Source organism: Opisthocomus hoazin, chromosome 18 (genome assembly GCF_030867145.1).
Source record: "Opisthocomus hoazin isolate bOpiHoa1 chromosome 18, bOpiHoa1.hap1, whole genome shotgun sequence".
NCBI classification, from domain to species: domain Eukaryota; kingdom Metazoa; phylum Chordata; class Aves; order Opisthocomiformes; family Opisthocomidae; genus Opisthocomus; species Opisthocomus hoazin.
Genome location: NC_134431.1, coordinates 8,097,302 through 8,125,245, shown reverse-complemented (window position 1 = coordinate 8,125,245; position 27,944 = coordinate 8,097,302). Strand labels below are relative to the sequence as shown.

At 57.7% G+C, this 27,944-nt stretch overlaps 3 protein-coding genes across 6 annotated transcripts in view; 2 read left to right on the top strand and 1 right to left on the bottom strand.

Moving 5' to 3' along the window:
• The first annotated feature begins 341 nt into the window (after positions 1-341).
• On the top strand, positions 342-6,415 carry PIGT (phosphatidylinositol glycan anchor biosynthesis class T). Its single transcript, XM_075438829.1, has 12 exons — positions 342-537; positions 857-1,034; positions 2,587-2,714; positions 3,216-3,316; positions 3,474-3,560; positions 3,821-3,908; positions 3,990-4,087; positions 4,379-4,544; positions 4,649-4,849; positions 5,382-5,547; positions 5,684-5,767; positions 5,903-6,415. The coding sequence occupies exons 1-12, from the start codon at positions 357-359 to the stop codon at positions 6,153-6,155; spliced, it is 1,731 nt and encodes a 576-aa protein (XP_075294944.1). The 5' UTR covers positions 342-356; the 3' UTR covers positions 6,156-6,415.
• Positions 6,416-7,476: 1,061 nt separating this feature from the next.
• On the top strand, positions 7,477-16,165 carry BLCAP (BLCAP apoptosis inducing factor). 2 transcript variants are annotated; one of them, XM_075438705.1, is made up of 2 exons: positions 7,477-7,629; positions 14,468-16,165. In XM_075438705.1, exon 2 carries the CDS (start codon positions 14,556-14,558, stop codon positions 14,817-14,819), a length of 264 nt encoding a protein of 87 aa, XP_075294820.1. In that variant the 5' UTR covers positions 7,477-7,629; positions 14,468-14,555; the 3' UTR covers positions 14,820-16,165. The 2 variants fall into 2 exon arrangements, with proteins under 2 accessions (XP_075294820.1, XP_075294819.1); XM_075438704.1 differs by having other exon boundaries at positions 7,539-7,629; positions 14,443-16,165.
• Positions 16,166-21,501: 5,336 nt separating this feature from the next.
• SRC (SRC proto-oncogene, non-receptor tyrosine kinase) overlaps positions 21,502-27,944 on the bottom strand; it is a 30,457-nt gene continuing 24,014 nt past the window's right edge. For all 3 annotated transcript variants that reach the window (XM_075438499.1, XM_075438498.1, XM_075438500.1), the window contains 7 exons: positions 26,787-26,936; positions 26,360-26,515; positions 26,021-26,200; positions 25,864-25,940; positions 25,477-25,630; positions 25,140-25,271; positions 21,502-24,702 (listed from right to left, as the gene is read on the bottom strand). In XM_075438499.1, coding sequence (XP_075294614.1) covers positions 24,494-24,702; positions 25,140-25,271; positions 25,477-25,630; positions 25,864-25,940; positions 26,021-26,200; positions 26,360-26,515; positions 26,787-26,936 — 1,058 coding nt within the window. In that variant the 3' untranslated portion in view covers positions 21,502-24,493. The remainder of the gene's footprint in view (positions 24,703-25,139; positions 25,272-25,476; positions 25,631-25,863; positions 25,941-26,020; positions 26,201-26,359; positions 26,516-26,786; positions 26,937-27,944) is intronic.

The following is a 27,944-nucleotide window of genomic DNA, read 5'->3' as shown; positions in this document are numbered from 1 at the left end:
AGGTTCCCCGGCGTTAAAGGGCGGGGGAGGGAGCCCCTGGGGAGCCCCCCACAACATGGACGCCCGCCCTCCCTCCCAGGCTGGCGGCGGCCGGGCGCTCTCCCGCGGCCGGGCGCTCTCCCTCGGCCGGGCGCAGGCGCAGCCAGGCGGGCGCTTCCCCGCCCGGGCCGGGCGGGCTCCGGGCCCGCTCCCTGCAGCCGCCCCCCGGCCGAGCGAGAGGAAGCCCCGGGCCGGACACGCACCGCGACGGGCGAAGCCAGGCCGAGGCGGGGCCGCGGCGACGCCGGAAGCGGCCGCCATTGGCCGGCCGGGCCGGAAGCGGAAGTTGGCGGCGGGGGTGGGGGGCTAGCGGCGGGATGGCGGCGGCGGCGGCGGCGCTGCTGGTACTGGCGCTGGCGGCGGCGGGGCCGGGCCCGGGGCGGGCGCGGCGGGACGCGCTGCGGGAGGAGCTGCTGCTGAGCCCGCTGCCCGCCGGCGACATGGCCGCCACCTTCCAGTTCCGCACGCGGTGGGACGCCGACCTGCAGCGGGGCGCAGGTAGGGCGGGGCGGGCCGCTATTGGCTGGGGCGCGGCGCAGGGGGCGGGGCTGGGGCGGGGCTCTTTCGCGGGGCGACTGCGCGATGTTTTGGAACGCGTTGGGGTGGTGACGTCGCCGCGCTGGGGAATGACGTCAGGGGCGCGAGTGACGTCAGAGGGGCAGGGCTGCCGAGGCGAGCGGGAACAGCGGGGGGTGGGGGTGGGGCTGCAGTGACATCAGCGCGAGGGGGCTCGGCGCGCTGATGCAGGCGGGCTGCTGATGACGTCGTGCGTGACGTCAGGGGCAGGCGCGGCAGTCGGGGCTGACGCCGGCCGCAGTCTCTCACTACAGGCTCTTCCCGAAGGCGCTGGGGCAGCTGGTGGCGGCGCTGGGCGTGCGGGAGCTCCACCTCGCCCTCACCCAGGGCTTCTGGCGCACCCAGGCCTGGGGGCAGCCGCCCCTGCGGGCCCCCGCCGGCGCCGAGCTCTGGGTCTGGTTCCAGCCCGGCGTCACCGAGTAGGTACCCCGGCCACGCCTCGGTCCCCCCGGCTCCCTCCGCAGCCACCGCTCCTGGCAGCCGCTGGCCGGCCTGCTCGCACGAGGCAGCCGCAGTGCGCAGGCGCCTGCTGGGCTCACAGGATCGTTAGGATTGGAAGAGACCTCTAGGATTGTCACAGAGTCACAGAGTCACAGAATGGCAGGGGTTGGAAGGGACCTCTGTGGGTCACCCAGCCCAACCCCCCTGCCGAAGCAGGGTCACCCAGAGCAGGCTGCACAGGACCTTGTCCAAGCGGGTCTTGAATATCTCCAGAGAAGGAGACTCCACAACCTCCCTGGGCAGCCTGTGCCAGGGCTCCATCACCCTCAGAGGGAAGAAGTTCTTCCTTGTGTTCAGCTGGACCTTCCTGTGCCTCAGTTTGTGCCTGTTGCCCCTTGTCCTGTCACTGGGCACCGCTGAAAAGAGCTTGGCCCCGTCCTCCTGACACCCACCCTTCAGATATTTATAGGCATTTATAAGGTCCCCTCGCAGCCTTCTCTTCTTCAGGCTGAACAAGCCCATCTCCCTCAGCCTCTCCTCCTAGGAGAGATGCTCCAGTCCCCTCACCATCCTTGTAGCCCTGCGCTGGACTCTCTCCAGTAGCTCTTCATCTTTCTTGAACTGGGGAGCCAGTACTGGGGAGTACTCCAGACGGGGCCTCACTAGGGCAGAGTAGAGGGGGAGGAGAACCTCCCTCGACCTGCTGGCCACACTCTTCTTAAGGCACCCCAGGATACCATTGGCCTTCAAGTCCAGCCATCAGCCCATCGCCACCATGCCTGCGAAAGCTGTAAAATGGCCGCTGGCATAAAGAGCCTGCAACCCCAGGAGCAGATCTAGGGCAAGGCAGAGCGTGGCCCTGCTCAGCGCACGGGGCAGGACGTGGCACTGAGGGAAAAACCTGTGTTCACTGAAGGAACAAGTAATTCCCATGCGGGCGCTGTGATGACACACACCTAGGATTTATATCTATTGTAGGGTTTATATCGTGACTGCTCGTCTGTGACTCGCTGCCTTTGACTCCTTCCAGTGCCTGCCACCGTCTCCCTTCGCCCACAGCCCCTGGCTGAGCGGCAGCAGCCCTGCGCGCGCTCACAGAGCTCTCCCCTCCCTTCAAGTGGCCCATTCCAGGTCTGCTGGTTGCGTCACCCTTCAGGGCTGCACCAAGGTGTTGCTTTAGGTCTCACGGCCCCTTCCCCGTACACCGCACGTCTCCTCCCGCGTGCTCTCTGCTCTCCCAGCCCCTCTCCTCGCGTGCCAGCTGCACCCACCGCTGGGCGCCCGGCTGTCTGAAGCCCTGCCAGCCCCGGTGCTGCCCCTGCGGTGAACATCCCCCAGATCTCCTCTGTTAGAATAAAATACCAAGAGTGCTGGAGAGTGCCAGAACAGCAGCCTCTGCCTGCACCCTCCTTGCAGCTTCTGAACGCCAGGGTGGTCACCCCGCTGTATTTATTAAATGTTACTGACTTAATGCTTGTTGTTCCGAGGATTCGAGCTGCTGACTAATCTCTGGTATCTGTTTTCACCCAGTGTTGACAAAGCCTGGAAAGAACTGACTAACATCCTCTCCGGAATATTCTGTGCTTCTCTCAACTTCATTGACTCGACCAACACGGTCACTCCAACGGCGTCCTTCAAACCCCTGGGCTTAGCAAACGGTGAGCCCGGCCTGCGCTTGGCGGCCCGGCTCTGCCCTCTCGCTCTTGCCTCTAGCTTTAGTTCTGCCCTGTGCCTCTGCGGGGAGTCCGGGGGCAGGTCCTGCGAGGACTCCAGCTCTGGGTGTGTACGACAGGGTCTGTTAACCTCCTCCTGGAAGCAGTTCCTCTCCCTGTGAATGAGGCTTGGATTTGGACAGAGGAAACCCACGAGCAGCGTGTGGCAGACGCTCCCAGGCACTCGTCTGTCTCTGAAAAGCTTTTTACAAAACAGTGAGGACTGGAGGGTTTAAGGCACTCAGAAGAAAATCTGCTAGGAGATACCCTTAACCTATTTCCAAATCACTCTGAACAGGGTGGTATCCATTCCTGGTTGAGCTCGTGGCATTTTGGGGATATTGAGAGGGTGGAGGGCTGTGGGGTCGCTGCGGGGTGGAACGGGTCTGCTTCTGCTCTCACGCCTGTAGCAGTACCAGCCCGCTGAGCCTCCACCTCCCTGCGCAGGGACAGATCACCGTCTCCTGCGATACACCGTCCTGCCCCGGGAGGTCGTCTGCACAGAGAACCTCACGCCTTGGAAGAAGTTGCTCCCATGTGGCTCAAAGGTAACGGCAAGTCCTGCTGCCCTGCTGGGCCGCTCCTGATGGAGCTGGGTTTCCAGCAGCGATGCGGGAGCATGCACTGGGAATTCTCAGCAGGGCCTTTCTCTCAGCAGGAGCAGAGAACAGACCTGGGACTGAGTTTCTCCCTTTCTCCCTGCAGGCTGGGCTTGCTGTGCTGCTGAAGGCTGAGCGCTTGTTCCACAGCAGCTACCACTCGCAGGCCGTGCACATCCGCCCCATCTGCAGGGTAAGCGCGGGGCTCGGGGCTCCCTCCTTCAACACCCCCAGGAGAAAATCCAAAGCCTTGTGACGCTGCAAGGTGACACGCCGGTTTGCCCAGCTCCCTGGTGGCGGGTTCACTGTGTCTAGCACAGCTGCCATCCTGTTTCTCTGGTCTCACCTGCGTCCTGATGGGATTCTTGCAGTCCTGGTGTCATTCCAGCTCCCTCCTGGTGTCCTGTGCCTCCAGAAGGCATGACCGGAGCTGCCTCTCTTTCTCTTGTCCAGGATGCCTCCTGCCTGGCTGTGTCCTGGGAGCTCAGACAGACCCTCACTGTGGTCTTTGACAGCTTTTGCAGCAGCCAAGGAAAGAAAGGTAAGCTCGGTGGCAGTGCGCTGCGGTCCTCGAGTGCCCACGGCACGTCACTCAGCCTGGCACTGACTTTGCCTCCTGCAGACTGGTCCCTCTTTAAGATGTTCTCTCGCACACTTACCGACGCTTGTCCTCTAGCGTCAGAGAGCAAAGTCTACGTTGACATCTCCCCTAAGAACAAGGTAATGCTCACGGACCAGGGAGCACCCCTGCCCCCTCAGTCCAGCCGCTTCGTGTGGCTCTGAAACATCCTCGCCTCCACGCCCTGCATGGCCGGGCCCCCCAGGAGCCCTCCGGGGCTGACAGAGGCGGGTGGTTTCCTCCCCCTGAGCAGGGCTGTGGGTGGTGGTGTTGGTGAGAGCCCTGAGCTGGCCGTTGGGTGGCAGAGCTCAGGGCCAGTCAGAGGGGCTTTGCCCAGTGCTGCCAGTTACCTCAACGGCACTTTTCCTTTCATGGTCCACTCGTTTTCTCAGGAAAAGGAGTTACTGGAGGTGACCCCGGCTCCAACATCAGTACACGAAGCTGTTGTCCAGGGAGACAAGAGAACCTATGCTGTCTATGACCTGCTGAGCCCCTCACTCTTCAATACATCTCGCAGCCTCAACGTGCAGCTGAAGTGGAAGCGGCCCCAAGACAGCTGTGAGCGACCAGAACTTCGCTCCACCCGCACCGCTGGTTGGGGCTCCGGGCCTAAAAATCACCTGGCATTGCCCCCAACGCCTCTGTCCTTTTCTCTTTCGCAGCGGAACTGCCAACACCCGTACTGCACGCTCAGCGCTACGTGAGCGGATACGGGCTGCAGACCGGACAGATCTGCACTCTCATCTACAACACTCACCCGTACCGGGCCTTCCCCGTGATGCTGCTGGAGACCGTGCCGTGGTATCTGCGACTCTATGTGCACACCCTGACTATCACCACGAAGGGGAAGGAAAACAAACCGAGTAAGTAAACCCTGCCGGGAGCACATGCCACCCGATTCCCTTGGCACAAGTGGCTCATTCCAGAGATGGTTTAGTCCCTCCCTCAGGCTCCAGTGATCACTGGGAAACGGGACTGGGAAACAAAACATCTTAGGATGTTTTTCTAGCCTTCAGTTCAGCACTCACCGCAGATGAGACTTTATTAAGTCTGTTTGATAAGAGGCACGTGGACAGTGTTTCATAATCCAACAAGAGTCTAAACCAAAGTGATTTGATTTTTGTAGTAAAGGAGGCTTGATTTAAAACTGGTAACTGGGTCTTTGCATTTGTACCTTTCCTTACAAAGACCTGACTTTCATGGGTCATCAGCTCTAAAGACCAGCCAGATTTAGCTGCAGCACATGCTGTTTTCTGCCTGTGTGTCTTCACTTGCCCAGAAAACCTCTCCCAGGATAGTGGAAGCAGGAGCAGCCACGCCGTGGGAGACGTCCAGGCAACGTGTGATGGGGGACAAGGTCCCCCTGGTGCCACTGACATGTCTCTTTGGGGCTAGGTTACATCCACTACGAGCCAGCCCAGGACCGGAGGCGGCCTCACCTCTTGGAAATGCTGATCCAGCTGCCAGCCAGCTCTGTCACCAAGATCACAATCCAGTTTGAGAGGGCCTTATTGAAGTGGACAGAGTACACACCTGACCCCAATCACGGCTTTTACGTTGGGTAATGACATACCTCAGCTCCTCGTCCCCTTCTGGGCCTTGTTCAGGACCTGCTGCCCAGGTCTCTGGGGACGGGCAGAACGCCTGCTGTCTCTTTGTGGGCAGGGCTGACGCCAGCCTGTGCTTTGTCTCCTTAGTTCATCTGTGCTCAGTGCCCTGTTGCCCAGCGTCATTGCGATGAAGGACGTGGATGTGGAGCAGAGCCCTCTCTTCACCTCGCTGTGAGTGTCCCTGTGCCGGGGAGCGGGGCTGTACCGCGGTGCCTGCGGGCTGCCAGCCGCTGTCATCCCATCTGGCGAGCACGAAGCCGTGGTCCTGTGCGGGCTGACACTCCCTTTCCTGCTTCCGCTCTCCAGGTTTCCTTCCTCTGATGGCTCCAGCTATTTTGTGCGCCTGTACACGGAGCCGCTGCTGGTGAACTTGCCGACGCCAGACTTCAGCATGCCCTATAACGTCATCTGCCTGACCTGCACCGTGGTGGCCGTGTGCTATGGCTCCTTCTACAACCTGCTGACCAGAACGTTTCACGTGGAAGAGCCGAGCCGGGGCGGGCTGGCCAAGCGGCTGGCCAACATCATTCGCAGGTTCAGGGGGGTGCCCCCCCTCTGAGAGAAACCAGGGCAGCCGGCGAGACCCCGGGAGCAGAGCGCTGCTGCCTCTTGTCTGGTGGGAGCAGCCTGCTCCCTTCTGCTGCCCGTATCTCTCTTGGGATCCAACAGGCTGAGATCGCTTCCATAGCTAAGATGGGCAACGACTCTAAGCCCATGGACTACTGAACTACACTGCTATGGGATTGCGAAAGGCCTAAGACTTCTGTTTGGGAGAGGGGTAACTTATGTGCTGGGAATGATGCTGGAAGTAAACTTGAGCTGTTTTGTACGTTTGTGCTGCTCCTGGTTCGTTTTACTTTCTCAAGTTGACCCTGTAAGACCCTGTGAGCTGCTAAGGCTCTAGCACGCTGCCCGAGTCAGCTGGGAGGAGATGCAGCCGCCATAAGGGGAGGGGGTGTGATCTGCAGTGAAGACTTGGGTTCATCTGCTCTACCATCTCGCCTTCTAGAACTGCCATGTTTCACAGCTCCTTCCTGCCACACTTCACCACATTTGAGCCAGTTTGCAAATTAATCGTTGGCCATGGTGTACGTCTGTCCCCTCAGCCAGGGCAAGGCTTTATTTTTTTTCTCAGGAAAAAGCTTTCCTTGCTCCTAGTTTCTATTTGCAGCCTTTGGGGGGTTTTTTCCTGTGCTATTTCTCTCCTTTCCCTTCCCTGCGCGGCCTCCTGGGCACGGCTGAGCTGAGCCTGGTGACCTGCTGCTGGGTGTCTGCAGAGGGCAGGGCTGGAGCTGGCGGGCTCGCAGCAGCCCGGGCTTTGCTGCCAGCCCAGCGGCGCTCGGCCGGAGCGCTGCCAGCCAGCAGCGACACAAATGCAGGCGCTTCAGGGCAGAGGCCGTGGAGCCCTCTCGGCTCTGCCTCTCTTTGTGATGTGGCACCAGGACGGGTGCGGGTGCCCGCCCCGCTGCAGCACGGCAAACTGGGGCTGCTGGGGGCTCAACAGGGCTGAGTCAGCAACAAAAACGCACGGCCACGCGTGACGAGGCAGCGGCGTGCAAGCAAGCCTAAAAACGGCACGCAGCGGGGGGCGGAAAGCCGGGGCTTGCAGGCCATGGAGCGCCAAGCGGCACGGGAGCGAACCCGCGCAACGCCACGCGGAACCGGCCTGCTAGAAGCGCGCCAGGCCCCGCCGAGGAGCGCGCAAACGCTACTCGGAATTTTAAAAATACGCAAATTCGTGCAACTGCTTAAAAAGCAGTGCAGGCCTCGAGCAACACCAGCCCACGCCCCCGCCCCGCGCAGGCGCGGAGCCTCCTCCGCCCCCCCGCCCCGCCGCGCAGGCGCAGTGCCCGCCCCGCGGGGCTGCCCGCGGCCCTGCCTGACGGAGCGGCGCCCCCCGCCCCGCCTCACCCCACGCCGGCCCCGCGGCAGAGCCGGGCCCGGGACAGGCGGCGGGCGTCCCCCGGGCGGAGCGGGCGGCCTCTCCCTGCCCTCCTCGGACGGGCCCGCGGCGGAGGCGGCGGCACCGCGCCGTGAGTACGGGCCGCGGGGGGCGCGGGGAGCGGGCCGGGGGGGGTGGGGAGGGAGAGGAGCCGTCCGCCAGAGCTCCGCACTCCGCCCGGCCTCGGCGCGGCGTTCGCAGGCCGGGGGTGGGAGTCGGCCGGGCCCGGCGGCGGCGGGAGAACCGCGCCCGGGTGGCAGAGGCGGTGGCAGAGCCGGTGCCCGCCTGCCGCGGGCGCGCTGGGGCTAGCGCCGGCCTGCGGTGGGGCTAACGCCGCGTATCCTTCCGCCGGGCCGCCTGTCCGTGCCCGCTGCTCGCGGGGCCGGGCCCAGCGCGCTCCGGCACCCTCCGCGGGCGGAGCCCGGCCCGCTTCCCCGGAGCGAGGCAGCTCTCGGGCGTCCGGCAGCGAAGGCAGCGGCCCCGCCGTGCCCGCCCCACGACTCGCGGGAGGTGTCACAGGCCCCGCTGTGGCCTCGGCGCCGCTCGCTACGTCCCGAACACGCAAGAGAAGGTGAAAACCAGAGCTCTGAAGCGCAGTTCGCAACACACTGAACCCTCCTATTCGTCATTGCTCCTGCACTGAGAATCCCAGAATGGCAGGGGTCGGAGGGGACCTCTGTGGGTCACCCAGCCCAACCTCCTGCCGAAGCAGGGTCACCTACAGCAGGCTGCACAGGACCGCGTCCAGGTGGGTCTGGAATATCTCCAGAGAAGGAGACTCCACAGCCTCCCTGGGCAGCCTGTTCCAGGGCTCCATCACCCTCAGAGCGAAGAAGTTTTTCCTCATGTTCAGCTGGAGCTTCCTGTGCTTCAGTTTGTGCCCATTGCCCCTTGTCCTGTTGCTGGGCACCACTGGAAAGAGTCTGGCCCTGTCCTCCTGACACCCACCCTTGAGATATTTAGGAGCATTTATAAGGTCCCCTCTCAGCCTTCAGGCTAAACAAGCCCAGCTCCCTCAGCCTTAATACTGTCATAGTGGAGTAACTTTTGCCTTGCCACTCTGTATGTCATAACTCCCCAGAACCCCTTCCCAATACTATATTTTTGCCTCCCAAGATGCAGAAAACTGGCCTTTATCAGGCTGTATCCAGACTTCTGAAGCTTTTTGAAGGCATGAAAGGTAGAGAAGAGATCCAAATTAACACTAAAAATAAATATATTTTTCAGGGAACTTGGAATGGGCCCATAATGAATGATCTTTGGCAGTGAAACAAAGGCAGGGGGTGGGAGTGAGGACCGCTGAGAATTAACAGATTAGTACAAATGAAAGTAGCAGTACTTCAGATGACAACTGGCAATGCTGACATCGCTTTCCACCACAGAGCTGGCTAACTTCAGGTTCTGCTCCTGTGATTTGCTATGCAGAGAAACACAGATTGTAGTGCTGCCTTCCTGCTCGCAGGTGAGGGTTTATTCGCCCTGGTGCTGTGAGCACGCTGCAGTCCAAATGCAGTCGACCCTGCGCTACCTCTGGACACAGGCTAATCAATCCCCCGGTCAGTGACAAAGCTCGAGGAGCCAACGTCGAAGCGGTGAAAAGAGTGGCTCAACAGAGAGCCTCTGCTTCTCACAAAATGAGTTGCTTTGGCTTGTCCCTAGTATGAGAAATCAGAACCCTTTGTAATCCCAAGGCCTGGTCAGCACAGGATTTGCTGCTCTTTTGGAAACTATTCACAGTTATGTTGTAGAATTTCTCAGTCTGCATCAAGTGTTCAAGGCATGAACTTACTGAAGCCTGAGGTAACGCCTTTGCCAAAAATTGAAGACTCTTCCAGCTGAGTCATACCAGCAGATAAAGCTTTAAAAACAAACAAAAAACAAAGGAAAAAAATAGCCACAGGGCCAAAAAAAAAACCCCTGAGGAAGTTAAATCCCTGGTACTGCAAATAGGTCTGAAAGTTTGAACAGTTATGGTTCTTGGGTTTTCTGAGAAAGAGGGTTGGCATCTAGAAAGCTGGTCTGCTGTTGCTTTTCTTAGCTGAACTCCTCAAACTTGTCACTCAGTAGCTCTTTCGCCTCTTTTTTTTTTGCCCCCAGTGCTTTGGATATTGTATATTTTTAGCAGCTGTTTTGGGTGCTGCGTGGTGTTTGAGAGTTGATTTTGAACACACGCTGGCAGCATGAAGCACTGCCCACACAGATCAGTTCACGTTACACGGCTGTGACACGGTTTATGATTTAAACAGTTTTAAGGTGAGCCTTACGAGTCAGAAACTCGGCGCAAGTCCCTGAGGCTTACTCTTAGAGTTTATGTGCGCTGTGTAACTTGAGAGGTTTTTATCTAGACAACGTGGCTTTTCATTACCAAGCAGAAACTTCGCCTGCTGGGAAGGGGGGAGACTGGCACCATCACTGCTCAATAAAATTGTTACTCAGTCTTTTATTGCAGAGCTTTCGGCTGCCGGCCTGCGTGACTCTTTCTGTAGCATCTGCTGGGGAAGTTCCTTGTGGACAGTACTGGCTTAATAGCTGCCTTTGTAAGGTCTGAACAAGCTTACCTTTGAAGTGTTTAGTGAAAGCTGGATGATTATCCTCCCCTGGCAGGGTAAATGGACTGTTAAGGAGTTAAGACATTCTTGAGAAAGATACAGCCTTGATGTTGGCATACTGATGTATAAAAACTATGGTGTAGGAACACCTCTCGGTCTCTTAATTGCAGAATTAGCTTGTAGAATATCAAGGAGCAGCTTGCTAGCTCCTCAGATGGATTTATTCTAAAACGTGACTGATCCATTGCAAGGCGCTACAGACTTGTGCTGCGTTCCTCACTTTTGACTTGTCATAATTAAAGTTTTGTTTCGGGCTGGGTAAAGCTGTGCCGCTGCCCTCGCACCGCCGTTTGAAAACCCTCCCCACCAACATGTGCCAGTAGGACCTGCTGGTTTTGAATGGTCTCAGGAGGGAAGATGACAGAAGCAAGTGCTGTGAACACGATGGAAGCTGATTAATAAGCACGTGGAAAAGTATTGGTGTTTGCTTACTAATGGGGTGTGCCAGGAACCTCCCCAGGCTGCTCCTCTGCCTGCAGGAACTGGTCGGGGGGAGGCTCCGGCTGCACATGGAGATCAGAGGGAGCTGCCGAGCATCGCCTGCTCTCTGCTGCCAGGGGTCTGAGGCAAGTTCAGGTGGCTCTAAGAGCTGTGGAGGAGCGAGAGGAGGCAGTGGTGGTGTGATGAAAAGGAGCCGTCTGGTAAACAGGGGTGGCCGCCAAGTCAGATGACTTGAGCAGGAGCACTAGAGCAGCCTTGGGGATAGCAGGACACCAGGCTGGCTAAGGAAGGAGATGAGTCAGGCAAGAGAGAACAAGAGCAACTGGTTGAGGAAAAGCAGGATGCAGTTGTGAAACAGGGAGCTGCCAGAAATACTGTTGGGTGACAGGTTCTTATTTGCTCTGGGACACGGTAATCTTTAGCTTGGATCATGAGGAGGAGACAAGGAAAACAAGGCAGGAATTTCTCGTTTGCAAGTTTCACCTTGCTTGAGAATCTACGCAAAACTGAATGTTGTTACGGCTTCAAGAAGGGGCTGCCTGTCCTGGGCACCAAGGAGAGTGATAGTTCCCTGCTCAGGAAAGAGTTGATAGCAGGAGATGCTGTTTCCCTTTGATCGATAGCGTGGAAGGAGAACTCGGTCTCATTGCCAGCTGTATAAAGGAATCTCCAGTCAGGATCTCAGAAGAATACATATCTTACTAGTGGGAAGTCCCTTGAGGAAGGTTGAGCTGCGGAAGTCTCAAGTAGTGAGTGCTTTATCTAGGATCAGCTGTGGGATACAGCAGACAAAGGGTTTTCGACTTTTAACTGGTGGGTGGTGAAGGGGCACATGAAAATACAAGCAAACTGACTACAGATACGAGACTAACTGCTGGGACGTCTGTATTTGTTAGAAGTCCAAGAGGTTTGCAGATTGAAGGGCACTGACAGTGAAACTTTATGGTTAAAATAACCACTATTAAATGGTTCCTTATTCTGCAGAGTGGTTGCATTGATTGCTACAAGCAATCAGTCGTTAAAAAATGGGTAGTTTGTTCTGAGGTGGATTTGTGTTTGTAGGAAGTGTTTAGGTAATGCTTACACACTTAGCATCAACTCACTGTTTATAGCATTATTGCTTAAGTCTTTGCCGTGATGAGGAGGCCAGACTGTGGAGTTAAATGCTGCTGCAATAATTACACTCTTAAACTGTAGCCAGTTGTAAAGTTTTGGGGCTAAAGGCTCAATAGCAACACGTGGCCTTATTAAAGCTGAGATGTTTACGCTATTAGTCCTGGAAGATTCTAGAGCTTTGTTCCAGCCTTGTGCTCTTCTGACAGACATCATCTTAGGTTGGTTTTTATCCATTTCTTTACTCTGGAGACAGAAAGCCCAAAGCAGTTGTCTGTAGGCACTTTAAAGCTTCAAGAACGGGTGACCCAAAGACAGCCGCATGTGCCCAGCTACAGAAGACAAGCCGATGCGATTTCAGGGCTGGAGACAGCAAGAATATGACGTGATGTTTATGCAGCGATTTGTACTGCATAGGCTTTGGAGCACTTGGGAGAGGAAGGATATAGGAAACTTTAGGGAAGGAACATTCCAGGAGGATTAAAGCAGATGCAGCTCATTGATTTGGTACAACTTTGTTGTATTTAGTGCAATCTGAACTAAAAAGTCGGGTGGTGGGGTTTAGTTACCTCTCTGTTCAAATATTTGTTTTTAAATCTTTTCTCTCTATTCTTCCCCTTGGAAAAAAGTCGTCTAATACTTCTGTGGTACTTTTACTCCGGAAACATCTAAGTGGTTCACAAAGGCTAGCAGACAGCATGTTTTGTTATGAAATAAGTGATCCTTATTTCCAGTTTATAGGTGGGTGAAACAGGCTTGGGAGGAGACTTGCCCTTAAAGATACGAGTGACCTGCATAAAACAGGACTAATATTTGGAGTTTTATTCCTTTGACTTGACTCTAGCCATAATGCAACGTAGAATAACTTCTTCCCTATTCTTTGGCTGCCTAACTGCAGCTAAGTTTGCTAATTGAACCCCAGCTGCCCTCTCTGCTGGGGAACACTTGCAGGAGCTCCAGCACAATGTACTTTCCCCAAATACTCTTAATCTGTTTGCCCTGGTGGAGATTTTGGCCTGCATTCTCTGTCACTAACATTAAAATAGATCGTGCTGCTAAGAACAGAGTGGATGGCAGCAGGCTTCCTGCTCTGACAACGGAGCTGGTTGGTACCTACGAGTTTACAAAGCTGTAAGACAAGTCTGACCTCAGTGGTGTTTTGGAAGGGAACCACGTGTGGTTTTCTTTTGACTTTTCTGCGCAATCCCTCATTCTCCCTCCCTTCACCAGGAAATCCCTTCTCCTGCCAGCAGGAGCCAGAGGAATGTGCTGTTTGTTTACCTTCTCACTCCTTCATCCTACTAACCTTCCCACCTCCTGCTGTAATCCTCACAGGCTCTGCTCAGCCCTGCATCCTTCTGACAGCACACTGCTCTGTTGAGTATTTTCAGATAAAAAGGATTGCTGCAAGAAGCTGTTCTGTCCAGGGTCTGTTTAGCAGGGGTGAGGCCATGGCATTCTGCAGGGCTGGGGCTGTCCTTTTGCCTGTCATTCCGTGCCCTGGCTGGCAGCTTCTTTGTTCAGCGTCACTGCATGTCATTGTGATGGGCTACAGGAGGGCAGGGAAGAGCACGTTTCCCAAGCACTTCCCTTTTCCAGCACTCCCCTGCATGGTTTTGCCTTTTGGGGCAATAAGCTAGGAGTACCCTCTTCTCGGGGTTTCCCTACTGCATGAACTGAAACAAGTCCTCCAGTTATTCCCTCCCAACAATACTGGTATCTTCTAGCCTGACCTGCTGTTGCTGTCCCAGACTGCTGAGCTCCACTCTCCTGCCTCTTTCAACAGTCTGGCTCTGTAGAAACACCTGCAAGGCATTTGCTATTTTTAGAGCCATTTGAAATTCTTGGATTAAAAAGTTTGAACTGCTTAGAAAGAAACCACCCCCCCCATAGTGTAGTTGATGTGCCTGCTAAAGGTAGAAGCATGTTTTCTGGACTTGTAGTGTGCTGCCATCCCTGGTTAGAGAAGCCCTTAAAGCTCACTGTTTCCACAGGGTTTTATAATAATCCAAGTGAGGAAATCCTGTGTTTACAGCACTTACGAAAATTGCCATTTTGAGACTGTCCTCTCTTTGATCTATTCACATACTTTGTCTTATCTGACTTTAGCTGATTGACAAGGATTATAAATCCCTTAAGCAGGGACCGTCCTTCCCTTTGTGTTACAGCCTGGACACTGTCGGGGCTTTCCTGGGTAGCTACCTGTATAGTTCGAATTTTGTGCTGTCCTGCTGGAAGACTTTATAATGGGTCTGTGCCTGGGCAGGAAGCAGTTTGTGCATTTAACACTTCCTAGACACTGCTTGCATCAACACTGCCGTAACACTTCTTTGTAGCACCTGGTAGTTTACTGCTGAGTTGCATTTCTTTGTGCCATCACTCAAGTCTCTGGACACTCTTGGATAAATACGTGTGTAGAAAAGGCTGCAGCAGCTCATTCTCCTGTCTGTTGTTTCCCCCTCTCCCTTTCTGTTCCCACACTAGGCTAAAGAATAGGGTCTCACAACTGTTAGCCTGGTAAAAGCCTGAGAAACAGAGCACACAAGGGATACGCTTCTGCAGCAGCAACAGATAATCGTGTCCCCAGCTGAGTGGTTCAGAAACCAGGAAGGTTTCCACCAGCTCTGAGACACACCAGAATTTGGTACTAGGCGTTCAAGCATCAGCACACGATGCTTAGTAGTAAATGAAGCTGTACGAGAAGAGCGTTTGTTGATATTTTTGCTGTGTTTCTCTGACAGCCTGACCTTTTACCCCTCCCTGCAGAAGAGCCTGCCCGCCGGAGTTGCTGCTGGAGACTGCTCTGGAGCACACCCGATCGCTGCTGCCACAGGGCCCCAGCCAGCCAGCCACAATGTACTGCCTTCAGTGGTTGCTACCTGTCCTGCTCATACCCAAGCCCCTCAACCCAGCGCTGTGGTTCAGTCACTCAATGTTCATGGGCTTCTACCTGCTCAGTTTCCTCCTGGAACGGAAACCTTGCACAATTTGTGCCTTGGTCTTCCTGGCAGCTCTGTTCCTCATCTGCTACAGCTGCTGGGGGAACTGCTTCTTGTATCACTGCACAGGATCCCAGTTGCCGGAATCAGCTCACGATCCCAGCATAGTAGGCACCTAGAAGGCAATACTCTTCCAGTCTGCTGAGGGCTCTTGTTTTGCTTTTGAAAAGGGGGTGGGCTAGGGAGGAGGGAGGGGTGTTAGGCATGTGACTGGAGTAAAACCAGCCTGTTTCTGTAACTGCGTGTGGACTAGAGTGGTAAATTCCTCCCACTCTGCCCGTGAAATTCAACTTGTTTACTGTGTGAACTCTGGCAGCGCCACCTGCTTTTTTAGAAGCAGAAATCTTTTTTTTTTTTTGTTCCTTCCCGTATCACCGGGAATGGACACCAGCCCTCCTGACTGAGAACTGGTGGAGGACCGAGCTGCTGGCCTCTGCCCAGCCGTTGCGTGGTGGTGGAGTTGTGTGTCACTCACTTGTCTGCATTAGGCCACGGTGGTCTAACTCAGGGCTCTCGGCCCACTGATTCTGCTCGAGTAGCTACAAGATTCTCCCCATCTTCCTCTTTGTGGGGAGCCACCCTTCCCGCCTTGCTGATCACGGGCAAACTCGACAACTCGAAGATGCACTTGGCCAAAAGCTGCTGGAGCCAGAGGCGGTTGAGTCATCTCCTCCTGCTCAGCCTGCCAAAGAGATGCGTGCACTGCCGAAGTGCTTTCTGAACTACTTATGCTCCGAGATCATAGCCTGAAAGCCTCAGTTATGCTGCTGCTTTTATAAAGCCTCACAGGTAGTAAAGACAGTCTGTTCCCCTCCTCCTAGCTTTCCAGGGTTTACCCAGGTTTTGACTGTTGGGATAAAGAACCAGTATGCTGCAAGATGCGGGGTTGTGAAAGCCACTGTGAAGCCCACCCTATAAAACTGACGCTAGCCCAAAGGGCCAGGCGTGGGCAGGGCAGGAGAGGATCCCAAGGTGGAGGCATGGCTTGAAGCAGTAAATGCTTCAGCCATTTCCAGTGATAATGTTTTTGGGCCGAGGGTGACAGAAGGTGCTGGTGCTACTGACTGGAGAAGGGAGAAGGCTAGAGGAGTGACTGGAGTCTCCAGCTTCCCTGGCAGAAGGATGCCAAGAAGCCTAGGTGGTGGGGGGGTCAGTCCTACAGCCACAGCTGTGCAGAGCTCCACGCTGCGTACATTACTCTGCAGCTGTGGCTCATGGGGAGCCCAGCCTGGGGCAGAGGTTTGTTTGTGAGAAACCTTAGAGGTTAACACAAAATACTGTCTCTAAACTTTAAAGGTTTCCCTCTCCTTTGCCATTTGTTTGTCTTCACTCTCATAGTGGAGAGCAGCAGAAATGGCTGTTGCTGTCCCGAGGAAGATCAGGCTATGAGGCTGTGAAACTTCCAGAGTATTGTTTGTTCATTGCACAGCTGTTCAAAACGTTTAATAAAGCTTTATAAACTTTGGTCTATGGCCTCTTGCCCAGCGTGATGCATTGGCTGCTCACTGTGGATGCGTTGGCCCAGCAATCATGTGTCTCTGTGGTGTTCTGTTCCCAGCACAGTAACCCCGGAGAGTCTGCAGCAAGAGGCAGAGCCCGTTTGCCCTGTAGCTCCCAGTATGGGCTCTTCTCGTTACCTGCTTAACCTGACCGTGGTCAGACTGAGAACCATAATGGCTATTCCTAAACAGACTCATCTCACACACAACACAGGAGGTAGCTTCTGGTTGTATCTCTGCACTTACATGAGAGATTCCCCCTTTCCTTACTGCGTATGAAATTAGACCCCAGAGCCGTGTCCTGAAAGCCGCTAATCCCCAACGCCAGCAGCAGAAGTGCCCTCTGCCAGGCAACTACACGGTATAAGCCCATCCCATGGCACCACGTCTCCCTGACCTGTCCCCGTGCTGTGGGCAGAGACCAGGCTGCGACCCAACTGCCACGAGCCATCGGGGGGGGGGGGGGAGGGGGGGTGTGTCGGTTGTGTCAGCCCTTCCCCAGCAATGGCCATGACCCCGTGTGGTACAGGGGGGACAAGGGGACACACGCTGCAGCCAGACATGGGACTGTCAGCTCTGACAGAACCCAGGAGCACTGCAGGCAGCTAAAGGGCATAGGAGCTGCGCTGCTGGAGCTGACACTGGCTTCCTCTACCCTTACTCTGAAGACCAAGTCAAAAAGGGTTCAGGGCGTATCAGTGTTTACATGTTTTAAAAAACTGTGTGCCACATCACCAAGAATAGATATGACAGCTCTGTCACCTGCCAGGCTGAGGGAAATCCCAGTTGCTGTCATATCAACTACAGCATAAATAACAAACAGAACGGAGAGAGGAAGGCCTCTTGTTTGCAAGCTATGGCAAGGCTGTTGTCTGCACTCCGAGCAACTTGTGAGTTTATTTAAGCTAATGCAGTCAGTTCTTTTAAGAGTACATTTTTGTCGCCAACTAGCCAAGTTGCACTCCACACCAATTAAAATAAAGCCTAGCCACGAAGCCAGACAGCCCTTTGGATGAGAGCAAGCCCTGGCTTTGTACGTGGGGTTCAAGACAGGGTGCAGCTGCCAGCTTCCCCTGCTGCGAGACCCAGCTTGGAGAGAAAAAGCACTTCAAAAGAGGGAGGCTGCCGGTGTAGCGACAGGAGAGATCTCGGCACACCGATGCGTAAGAAAACTACTTTTTGCAGCCCTCCCACCCCAACCGTAGTTAAAGAGCACTCTTTGATACGAACGCAGCCCTCACCAGCACACTGTCTTACCCTCTTCAGGGCACTGAGATACCATCTTCATTTCAAACATGGAAAATTAAAGCAAGTGCATCACGGTCAGACAGAAAGCCTCAGGCAGAGCGAGGAACCCAACCAGGTCTTGCATTCCATGCTAATGCCCTGCTTGTCCTTCTCTATAACGAGACCATGAAAAACCAGCCTGCGACTGCAGAACAGGTCGAACGCGATGGGTTTTGAAAAGCCTCATCACAGCCCCCCCGCATGTGCACCGCAAGTGGGACTGAGCCCGTACGGGTGCAGCACCTGTGCTCTCGGGCAGGCGTTTGCTGGGCACGGAAGAGCTCAGAGGTGCTTTGCCCTGGTCTCACAGAGCCCCTCTGCCAGAAGAGCAGTGGGCGGCTCCATCCCCCGCTGTCCTGGAGGCACTGAGGGGTCTCTGCATGGGGACCTCACCGGGGGTAGCTACACTAGCGACTCTGAAAGCAGTGGGGTTTGAAACACAACCACTGTGCTGAGCCTGGACACTGCCCGCAAGGGCTTTGGCACAGAGTCTCCTCACCTTGCTGTGTTACGATGCGTCCATCTGCCTCATACCCCCTAGATACAAGGCACAGGAGCCTTAAGCTGTGCCTTTGTCTTTCCATTCACAGAGATCATTTTCTTTTCTAGGTCACATAACAGATCAGTGGCACAGCAGGGTCAGGAAAAGGAAAAAAAAAAAAAACCACCAAACCCAGGCTCAGATCCTTAGAAACAGAAATGCAGCATAGCTCAGGTAGACCTCGGGGTCCTCATGCCAGCCTCGGGGTCTGGGGGCTTCTCCTGCCCTCCTTGTCAGGGGGAGACAGCACCCCGAGATGAGCAGCTGGGACACCACAAGGCTTCCTGGGGAGGCTTGGCCATGACTGCCAGGCTGGTACGGCTGTTTGAACCCTAAACCCGCCGGAGATTCATGTTGGTGCATCTCATCTCAGGGGCTGATGTCTGGCAGTCAAGCTCCCCAGCACAGCCCAGGGCGCAGGCAGGAACCGGGGCCACCATGGCCACCAGCCCGCTCTCCCAGCGTCTGCCCGTCCACCCCCAGATCTTGCCAGGCAGCCAGTGCCTCCTGCCTGGGCGCTCTCCCTGCTTACCCCCAAACCCACAACATGGCCTTACAGCAGCAGAGCGAGGAGAGAGGTTTGATCCCAGTGAGGAGCCATTTGGGCTGGAAGCACCTGCCGGTGGCCAAGTCCAGAGGCGCAGCCCCGTTGCCGATAGCACTGGGCTGCCACAGCCTCCAGCCTCGTCCCCTCCTGCTGTTACCCTCGGGCTGGTCCAGTGAAGCCCCAAACATCACTCAGGGCCAAGAGAGCCTTGCCCTTGCCAGTGCCATTTGGTCTGGCCTGTCCCTTGTTCCTTGCACCGCTCGGAGCGGTTTCCAACCCTCAGCGACCGCAGGGGGTGAGCTACACGTCAGGCAAGGACTTCAGCCTTTCCCTCGGGACCCTGGAGATTAACCCCTGGCAAGAGGGCTTGGCTACTCCGAGCAAAGGCAAATCCGCTGGTAGCAGGGCAAGGGAGGTCAGACGGCTGGAGTGCCACCCAGACCTGCTGCTGGGGGGATGAGATCCGAGAGGCAGAGCCCGCAGGGGACAGGGACGGGCTCTGTCCTCGCAGCCGACGCGTGCCAGCAGCCCCCCGGTCACCCCTCGCTGCCAGCGAGCAGCGGGCACAGCCAGAGAGCCGAGCGCCCGGCACAGCGAGCCAGCCCTTCAGCGAACACCCCTGCTCCTCCCCGAGAGCCCCTCGGCTGGGTCCGGGCTGTGGGACAGACCCCAGACCCGCAGTGCAGCCCAGGGTTTGCTCCAGGGGATCCTCAGCACACGGAACAGATCAGGGCTGCTGCTCCCTGTGTACTCACAAGTATTTATCCCCGGAGCCAGGACTCGATGCGCTTTGGGGGTGCTACCACTGCGCTTTAGGGAAAGCGAAGTGGATGTTCAGGCCAAGCAACAACTCGTGCTTGCCATTTTAGAAACCCACTGCCAGCTCAAACTGCCCAGCACAAGACCCCCACCTCCTCGCCAGCCCTGCTGCGGGGGCAACTGCAGCCCCCACCCTAACACCCGAATCCTCTGCCGGGCTTACAGGGTGAAACACGAGCGTGAAGCAAACAGCAAGATTAAGTCCATTAAAGGAGGCACATGGTGTAATCCCCAGGAGCATCTGCCCAGCTCAGGCTGGGGACACCTGGTGACAGTGGACCCCAGTGGTCGTTCCCATCTCACCCCTCCTGGCCCAGCAAGCCTCTGCCCCTTCCAAGCTAACGTCACCTCCTTCCCACCCCATTTCACAGGGCTGGCCTCTATGAAGGACTTGGGAGTCGAGAGAAGTGTCACTGAGGTGGGTGACTCCATGGCAAAACAGCCACTGAGCATGGCCAGGGTGGGCTGCATGTCCCGCCAACCATCTTTTTAAGATGCTTCAGCTGCCACCGAAGCTGAGGACCAGACATGAGTGAAGGGGACAGAGAGGAGGAAACGCGCAGTGCCATAGGCAGGGCTTGGAAGCACGGAATCCAGCCCCTTCATCACCTGGGCACAACGCACCACAGACCCCCACGCTGCCCCAGGGCTCGGGCTGGACCGTGGCACCCCAGCCTCCCCCTCCGCACGCCCATCCCTCTCCCGAGCAGCGATGCTGAAGGTGCAAAGCTGATGGCTAGAGGAGCCTTGGCCCCAGCTCCCCTCCTGGGGGTCACCTTGCCAGCCACCCCCAGCCCACACATCACACACAGACCAAAGGACTGGCTGACCAGAGATAATCCCTCAATCACTTATTTGCTTTAAAGAGAAGCAAAATATAAAGCATTAAACATTTAAGGTGATAAGACCAAGTCACTTACCAGCCCGAGGAGGAGGGAGCAGCCAGACCCGGGGACAACAGGACACTAAAGCCACCCCAGACTACAGAAGAGCAGGAGCAACCCCCAGCGCTGTGCTATGTATCAATTACTTAATCACCGACTGAGGGATCCCAATCAGCACCCACTAATTATTGTAACAAAGCAGGCCTGCTTCTTGTCAGCTTGCTGATGAAGCAGATTCTGCTGAGGGGAGGGTTGCCCCCCGTCCTGTCCCCCCCAGCCCAGCCGATGGGGTTGGCAGCCAGGTCTCCTGCCTGCTGGGCTTGGGCCAGCATGGTGTGCACACCAGGGTCACCATGTCACCCACAGGGACCCGGCAGAGGCTGGGGAGCAGCGACGGACACAGCAGAGGAGCCCGTGGGGTCCCTCATGGCTAACACCACGTGCCACCAACATGTGCCACAACCCCTGCTTGGCATCGGTGGCTGGGATCCCACCGGCGACGCAGGCTGCGTCCCAGCTCAGCGCGGAGCACGCTGGCCGGATTCTGCGCCCACCATGGCAGCGCATTCCTGCCGCAATGGTCTGGGCATGGGGAGCTCCCTGCCAGCTCCAGCTGGGTGTCCCTGGCCCTCGGAGCATGAGGGACACTATCACAGAATCACAGAATGGTCAGGGTTGGAAGGGATCTCTATGGGTCACCCAGTCCAAATCCCCTGCCGAAGCAGGGTCACCCACAGCAGGCTGCACAGGACCTTGTCCAGGTGGGTCTTGAATATCTCCAGAGAAGGAGACTCCACAACCTCCCTGGGCAGCCTGTGCCAGGGCTCCGTCACCCTCAGAGGGAAGAAGTTCTTCCTCATGTTCAGCTGGAACTTCCTCTGCTTCAGTTTGTGCCCATTGCCCCTTGTCCTGTCGCTGGGCACCGCTGAAAAGAGTCTGGCCCCGTCCTCCTGACACCCACCGTGAAGGTATTTATACGATGGACGAGGCTCCTCTTGCAGGAGCAGGCGCTGGGGCTGCGCTGGACCATCAGTCTGCGTAGGGACGCAGGAATGGCTCCAGCAGCACAGAAGTGGCACCAGATCCCAGAAGCATCAGCCAGAAAAAGCCTCGGAAGCACCAGGAGCCACACATGGGCATCACACGTGCTCCAGAAACCACCAGCTCCTGTAACAGGGATGCTAAGAAATCCTCTCACACGAGCTACGCCTTTTTTTTTTTTTTTGTGAGGTCTGTTTGTATTTAATTATCAAATTGCAAAGTATTTACATCAACATTAGAGTTTCAAAGCATCTCCACCCACCACCACCCACAAAGCTGGACCTTTTCAGGCTTTTATCCAAAGTTTTAATACTATCCAAAAAAAAAAAAAAAAAGCGCTAAGTACTTTACTTTGACACTGAAAAAGGCAGGTGGGGGGAGAGGAGAGCTGCGGAGAGACACACAGATCCACATCTTCTCTGCATAGTCGGTTGGAGATCTTACAAAACACTGTTTAAAAAAACTGATAACAGCAGAGGAGAAGAACTCGTAGGGCGTTATCGACCCCGGGAAGCCAAAGAGCATCCTCAGGTGCGGGCTCCCCTCCAGAGTTTCTCGGCATACAAAACACGTTGGCAGAGGACAGTGGTGACAGAGGAGAGGCCCTCGATCCGCGGGGCTGCAGCGGCGAGCCCGGAGACGCCAGCTCCCACTGAAACCGCGCACGGACACGACGGGCACACGGACACGCAGACAAAGACAGAGCTTGCCAAAAGCCGCGGGGACTGAAGCCAGCCCGGGGTGTTCCTTGTGCTGAGAGCGCGTTCCTGCTCCGCCGCTTGCCGGAAAGAGCCAGAAAACGACAGCGCCGGGTTAAGCCCGTTCCCGTCCCGCTGTGCTCGGGCGAGACCCTGTACGTGCTGGAGACCACCAACGGCCAAAGCTTAACATGTGCTCTTGCCTTCTCCCTCCCCAGCTTTCAGATCAAGTCTGGCTTCCGCACGTTGCAGTTTTAAAAGGTTTCTCCCCGGGACGGGGATTTTGTATCATTTAGGCAGAGCTATGGCACAGGCCGCTCCTCGCACCGGCTGCCGTGGGATGGGGCTTCCCTGGCAGCGCCGACGGGGACAGAGCGGCTGCCTGTCCCAAGGGTGCAAACACGAAAAGACCCAGAACTTCGATCTTTGGAGGGTCCCTGGCCAAACGCAGAAATGCAGGCACAGCAGATCTGCTAGGAATGGGGGGGAGAAAAGGCTCCAAGTCCCAAAATGATTTAAAAAGAATCCATTAAACCAGCTGCTGTTCTCCAAGCCAGCGGGACCTCTCCCTACTGTTGAAGAGCCTGTTCAAGCTGATTTTGAAGGTTTTACTCATTAAAAACGAGCCGCCAACCAACCTAGCAAGCTCTTTGTTCATAAATAAGTGGCTGGGGAGCGAGCAGGAGGCAGCAGCGTGTGCCCGGGTTTGGGTTTGGGGAGGGAAGGGGGTTTTGGTCACCCCCCTGCCCACTCTCGGCTCCCACATGGCTTTCAGGGGACACCAGCAGCACGGCGGGGGCTGGCGAGGCGGTCTGGGTCTGCTGCCTGCAAGGAGGCTGAGCCAGAGGAAACCCCATCCCACCCGCCATGGGGAGGCAAAGCAAGCCCGCTGCCCGAGGGCCGAGAGGTGGGCAAAGCCACCGGCTGCCCTTCCCCAGGTCCTTCACGCCGGTGTGTGCCGTGCCAGCACCCTCCCAGCCCCCACCCCTGGTCCAGGAGAGCATCCCAGGAGCCCCCAGGTCTGTCTGAGCACGGGGCACCCAGGATGCCTGGGAAACCAGAGGTGAGGGAGCGAAGCCTCACGAGCCACCGCAGTGAGGGGTTTCCAGCGGGGTCCAGCTGCAGGAGCGGGGAAAAACCAACATGTGCACCCGAGCCAATGCCAGGGAGGGCGCGGGGGCCGCTCGAGGGCTATGAACAAGGCAGGTGCCGAGTGGGAGAGCGCAGGGGCTGGGTGCCGTCCCACCGGCCCCGGGGTTCAGCCCCACGGGCACAGATAGGCACCCACCGCCGAAACGTGGCGGAGGGCTTTGGGAGCGAGCAGCGGGGAGATGAGAAAGCAAACATCTCCTGCTCTGCACACCACTTCCCAGGACTCTCCTGTGGGATGACCGCGCGTGGCTGGGGATGCACCCATGACGTGGGCACCACAGCCCGGCAGCCGAGACACGAGGGGTGGGGGGAAGGCAGCTAAAAACATACCTGGCGGACAAAAGCATCTGTGAAAGACGAGTATTTTCCCCAAAACACTCCCACACTCTGAGCAACCACCTGTGCCATGTGCTTGAGCCCTGCAGCGGCATCGGATCTGGGGGGCTCTGCTGGTTGGAAAGCTGGTGGTGGAGCTGGGGGGGTGGCTGGGGGTCTGCATGCACTTCCCCAGGGCCGGCTGAAAGACCAGGAGCGCTCGGTGGGAGCAAGCGCAGCCTGGACTGGCCGCAGGCAGGACGAGGGCTCAGGCTCTGCCAGCACTGGCCCAGTGCCACTCCCGGGGAGGAGAGATGGGTCCCTTGGGGGGACAGACACAGCTGGAAGACTCAAACACGCACGCAGGTGCTCCCAAGGGATGGTGACAGTCACTGGAGCCATGAGCAGCCGCACTTCATGCCGGGAGCTCAGCTGCAAAGCTCTGCGACGGCGAGGTTGGAGGGACACCCGAGGACGGGGGACCTCCAGCATCCACCCTCCCCGAACCGGCCAGGGCTTGTGCCTTCACCATGGTGAAACATCTCTGCCAGCGCCCTCGGAAGAACCGGAGCCAAGGGGGGGACAGCGGGGAGGGTGAAGGGGCAGGGAAACTTGTGCTGATGTAGAAAAGGAGGCCAGGGCCGTGTGTCCGAGGTGGGGTGATGCTGTCCCCCAGTTTCTCTGGGTTCACCCCAGAGCTATCGGGGTGGAAAAGCTCTCCCGAAAGCCAAGTCTCTCAGCAGGAGATGCTCCACTCACCCTCCCGAGCCACAGCCCCAGCCCGGCCGGTGCCCGCAGGCTCCTCTCGCCAGCAGGACAGTGTTGCTTCGTTAAACACGGGCCAGAAGTCTTAATGAGCGACGGGGGAACCCAGCACCTCCCCTGGCCGCATCCGGAGGCCATGCCCCGTTCCCACTCCGGGGCTGCTCCACAAAAAACCGGCCCCTCGGCGAGGAGGCCAGCCCTCGGCGAGGACAGCAGCGTCCCTGGTGCCAGGAGGAGCTCCGGGTCTATAGGTTCTCGCCGGGCTGGTACTGGGGCTCTGTCGAGGTGAAGTAGTCCTCCAGGAAAGCCTGCAGGTACTCGAAGGTGGGTCGCTCCTCCGGGTCCTTCCGCCAGCACTGGCACATGAGGTCGTGCAGGGACTCGGGGCACTCGGGCGGGCAGGGCATGCGGTACCCCCGCTCCACCTGGTCCAGCACCTCCCGGTTCACCATCCCTGTGTGCAGCCAGAGACACAGCGTTGATCAGAGCCAGGGCAGACCCTGCACTGCACCTTTCCCAGAGGGGACGCCAAGGGCATCGCACTGGGACGAGCCTTACGAGCAACCCCAGGGAGGGACCCCCAGCCCAACAGCGCTTGTCCCCAGCAGCCCATCACCTTGCTTGGGGACTAGAGCAGAACAGGGTGGCTGTGACCCGGCATCCCAGCCAGGCTCTGCTCGCCCTGCCCCAGCATGACAGGGTCCAACGCGGGCAGGGGCAGCTCTTCCTGCGATCCCATCCTCCCTGCCCAAATTGCAGGAGACCCTCTGGTCCTATGCAAAGATGATTCTAGGGGCCACGGAGTGCGAGGGGTGAGCGCTGGGTATGGGCAGTCAGCATTGGGGCACTGCAACGGGGATGGAGCTTTTGCCGGCAGGCGCCAGCCCTCACCTGGGTACGGCACTCTGCCCTTGGTGGTCAGCTCGGTCAGGAGGATGCCGAAGGACCAGACGTCCGACTTGATGGTAAACCTGCCGTACAGCGCAGCTTCGGGGGCCGTCCACTTGATGGGGAACTTTGCGCCTGGATGGAGAAGCAGGGTGAGGGGCTGCTCCCGGCCCCGCGGTGCCCAGGGGTGCGCGGGGCTGCGAGTGCCTCCGGGACCCCCCTGCAACCAGGGCCAGGCACCAGCTCGAGACACAACGCAGACCCCTGGGGACCAGGGACCAGTGGCCACTGCGCCGGTGCCGCCCGCCTGGGCACGGTCCCAGCAGCCGCGGGCACGCACCTTGCCGAGCGGTGTACTCGTTGTCCTCGATGAGGCGCGCCAAGCCGAAGTCGGCCACTTTGCACACCAGGTTCTCCCCAACGAGGATGTTGGCTGCCCGGAGGTCCCGGTGGACGTAGTTCATCCTCTCCACGTAGGCCATGCCGGATGCAATCTGTGGGGACCAGCACATGGGGCACCGAGGCTGGCGGGGTGACACAAGGGTCCCCGGCGAGCACTGAGGGGAACAACTCTGCCCAGGGTGTGGGAAGACCCCCCGAGTGAGGCTGCGGAGACCCCCACCACCCTGCCACCTGCCAGGTGACAGCCATGACAGCCCAGCGAGGTGCTTGGGCAGCCAGCGCCCACGGAAGGGGATGCGGGGGGCCAGGGGATACACAGACCCACCTGAGCTGCCATATCCACGAGCTGGGGCAGCCGCAGGTACTTGCCCATCTCACCCTTCAAGAAGTCCAGGAGGCTCCCTGCGAGGAAGACCATGGTCACGGCAATCCAAAGGAGCAGAGCCCCTCGGCCAACCCCCCAGTGTCCCTCCTGTGCTCACCCTTGCTCATGTACTCAGTGACGATATAAATGGGCTCCTCCGAAACCACGGCATAAAGCTGAACCAGCTTCTCGTGCCGGAGCTTCTTCATGACCTGGGCTTCCTGCAGGAAGGCCTCCGGTGACATGGTGCCGGGCTTCAGCGTCTTGATCGCCACCCGGGTGGTTCCGTTCCAGGTCCCTGCGGCAGAGGACACGCCGCTCAGGACACATTTACGGGGCAGGGGGCCGTGTCCCTCGCTGCTCCCCCACCCCACCGCAAGCTCTGGGGACCTGCAGACGGCTGGGGAGGACGCAGTTGGGGACACAGCGGGGACAGTGGGGTGGGAATGGTCCTTACCCATCCACACCTCTCCAAAGCAGCCCTGTCCCAGCTTGACCTCCAGCCGCAGCGATTCCCGGGGGATTTCCCAGGCGTCCTTGGCAAGGCCTTGGGTCTGGGGCTTGGACGTGGGGCAGACGTTGGTGAGACGGTGGCACAAGCCATCGGCGTGTTCTAGCACAAGAGGGGGCGACACACAGGTGACACTTGGGCATTCGGGCACGCGATGTCTTTACCCCACATCTTCCCCTCAAAACACCTCGGGGACCCATACCCAAACCCTCACCCTCTTCCCTATCACCCAAGCAGCTTTTCACCAGGATCCCCCCCAGCCGGTTTGGGGTCCCCCCGCCCCGCACTTGCTCCCCAGCAGCCCCCACCCTGCAGTGAGCAGGGCACCCAGGGTGACACCCGGACCCCACGGGGACCCCAGGCAGCTACCCACTGGAGTAATAGGCCACGAGCTGCTGCAGGCTGTTGAACTGGGTGCGGGAGGTGATGTAGAAGCCGCCACTGTCCAGCTTGCGGATCTTGTAGTGCTTCACGTTCAGCCCCTTGGCGTTGTCAAAGTCGGAGACGGAGAGGCAGTAGGCACCTGCGGGCAGGACCGGGGGGCTGGGGGGAGATGCGCCGCAGACAGGGGCTCCCCATGGGGTCCCGCCGGTGGGTGGGCACGGGGGAGCAGGACCGGGCAGCCAAGAGCCAGGGCAGCATCCCCACTGGACCGGGGATGTGCTAACAAGGGACATCCCCCCCCCAGCCGCCCAGCCCCGCTGGGTCCTTCTGTCCAGCAGCCCGCGGCGTGCAGCACCGCTGCCGCTTCCCCCGCAACGAACGCTGCTCTTGGCTGGGACGCGCAGGGGCCGCCACGGCTCAGAGGAGCCGGCATGCCAGGGATGGACTGTGCCCCCCGGCTGGCACCGAGGGACCCTGCTGGTTTGGGGGGGGTCAGTGGGTAGGAGGGCGAGCAGCCCCCCTGGGCGCAGGGACGCAGGTGGCAAAGAGGGGATGCTGAAGCAGGGGAGAGGAGTGGGTGGGAGGCAGGCTGGGGGGAGCTGCTGACCCACCACCCCAACATCTCGGCATCTCAGAGGGGAGTCAAGGGGCTGGTGGGCCTCATTCCCTCCCCTACAAATGCCACCGTGGGCATTGCTTTGGGAGCTTCTCTCTGCTCTGCCCACATGAGAGCAAGACCACGCTGCTGGGGCCTCAAATAGCGAAAGGGAAGATTCACGCCACTGCTTGAATGAGCTGTTGCCACCAGAATAAGATAAATAGTGACAAGTTCAAGGCATCAAAACTGAAAGGAACATGAAGGAGCTTTTCCCAAAGGTGCATTTGGAAACCACATTTCGAGGTAAGAAACAGCATCCTCAGGCAGCTGAGCCATCAAGATCACAATTCACAGTTTCAGGAGGCAAAAAAAAGCATAAAGAGCTCTTAGACTTGAAAGAAGAACCTAAAGATTCATTGCTACCTCTGCCTGGTTGCCCAGGAAGCACGTTCAAGGTTTTGCCACTATATAGGGACCAGGAGAAAACAGAAAACATCTGCTTGGGGGTGTAAAAAACAGCGCATCTTGCCCAGTGGTCCTGCCTGAGGC

What these genes read in the sequence shown, in the direction of transcription:
- PIGT (XM_075438829.1), top strand. Translation starts at nt 357, where the DNA reads ATGGCGGCGGCGGCGGCGGCGCTGCTGGTACTGGCGCTGGCGGCGGCG. An exon ending in ACATCTCCCCTAAGAACAAG is followed by an intron (nt 4,088 to 4,378) that starts GTAATGCTCACG and finishes TCGTTTTCTCAG; the next exon opens with GAAAAGGAGTTACTGGAGGT. An exon ending in AGCCCTCTCTTCACCTCGCT is followed by an intron (nt 5,768 to 5,902) that starts GTGAGTGTCCCT and finishes TCCGCTCTCCAG; the next exon opens with GTTTCCTTCCTCTGATGGCT.
- BLCAP (XM_075438705.1), top strand. Translation starts at nt 14,556, where the DNA reads ATGTACTGCCTTCAGTGGTTGCTACCTGTCCTGCTCATACCCAAGCCC.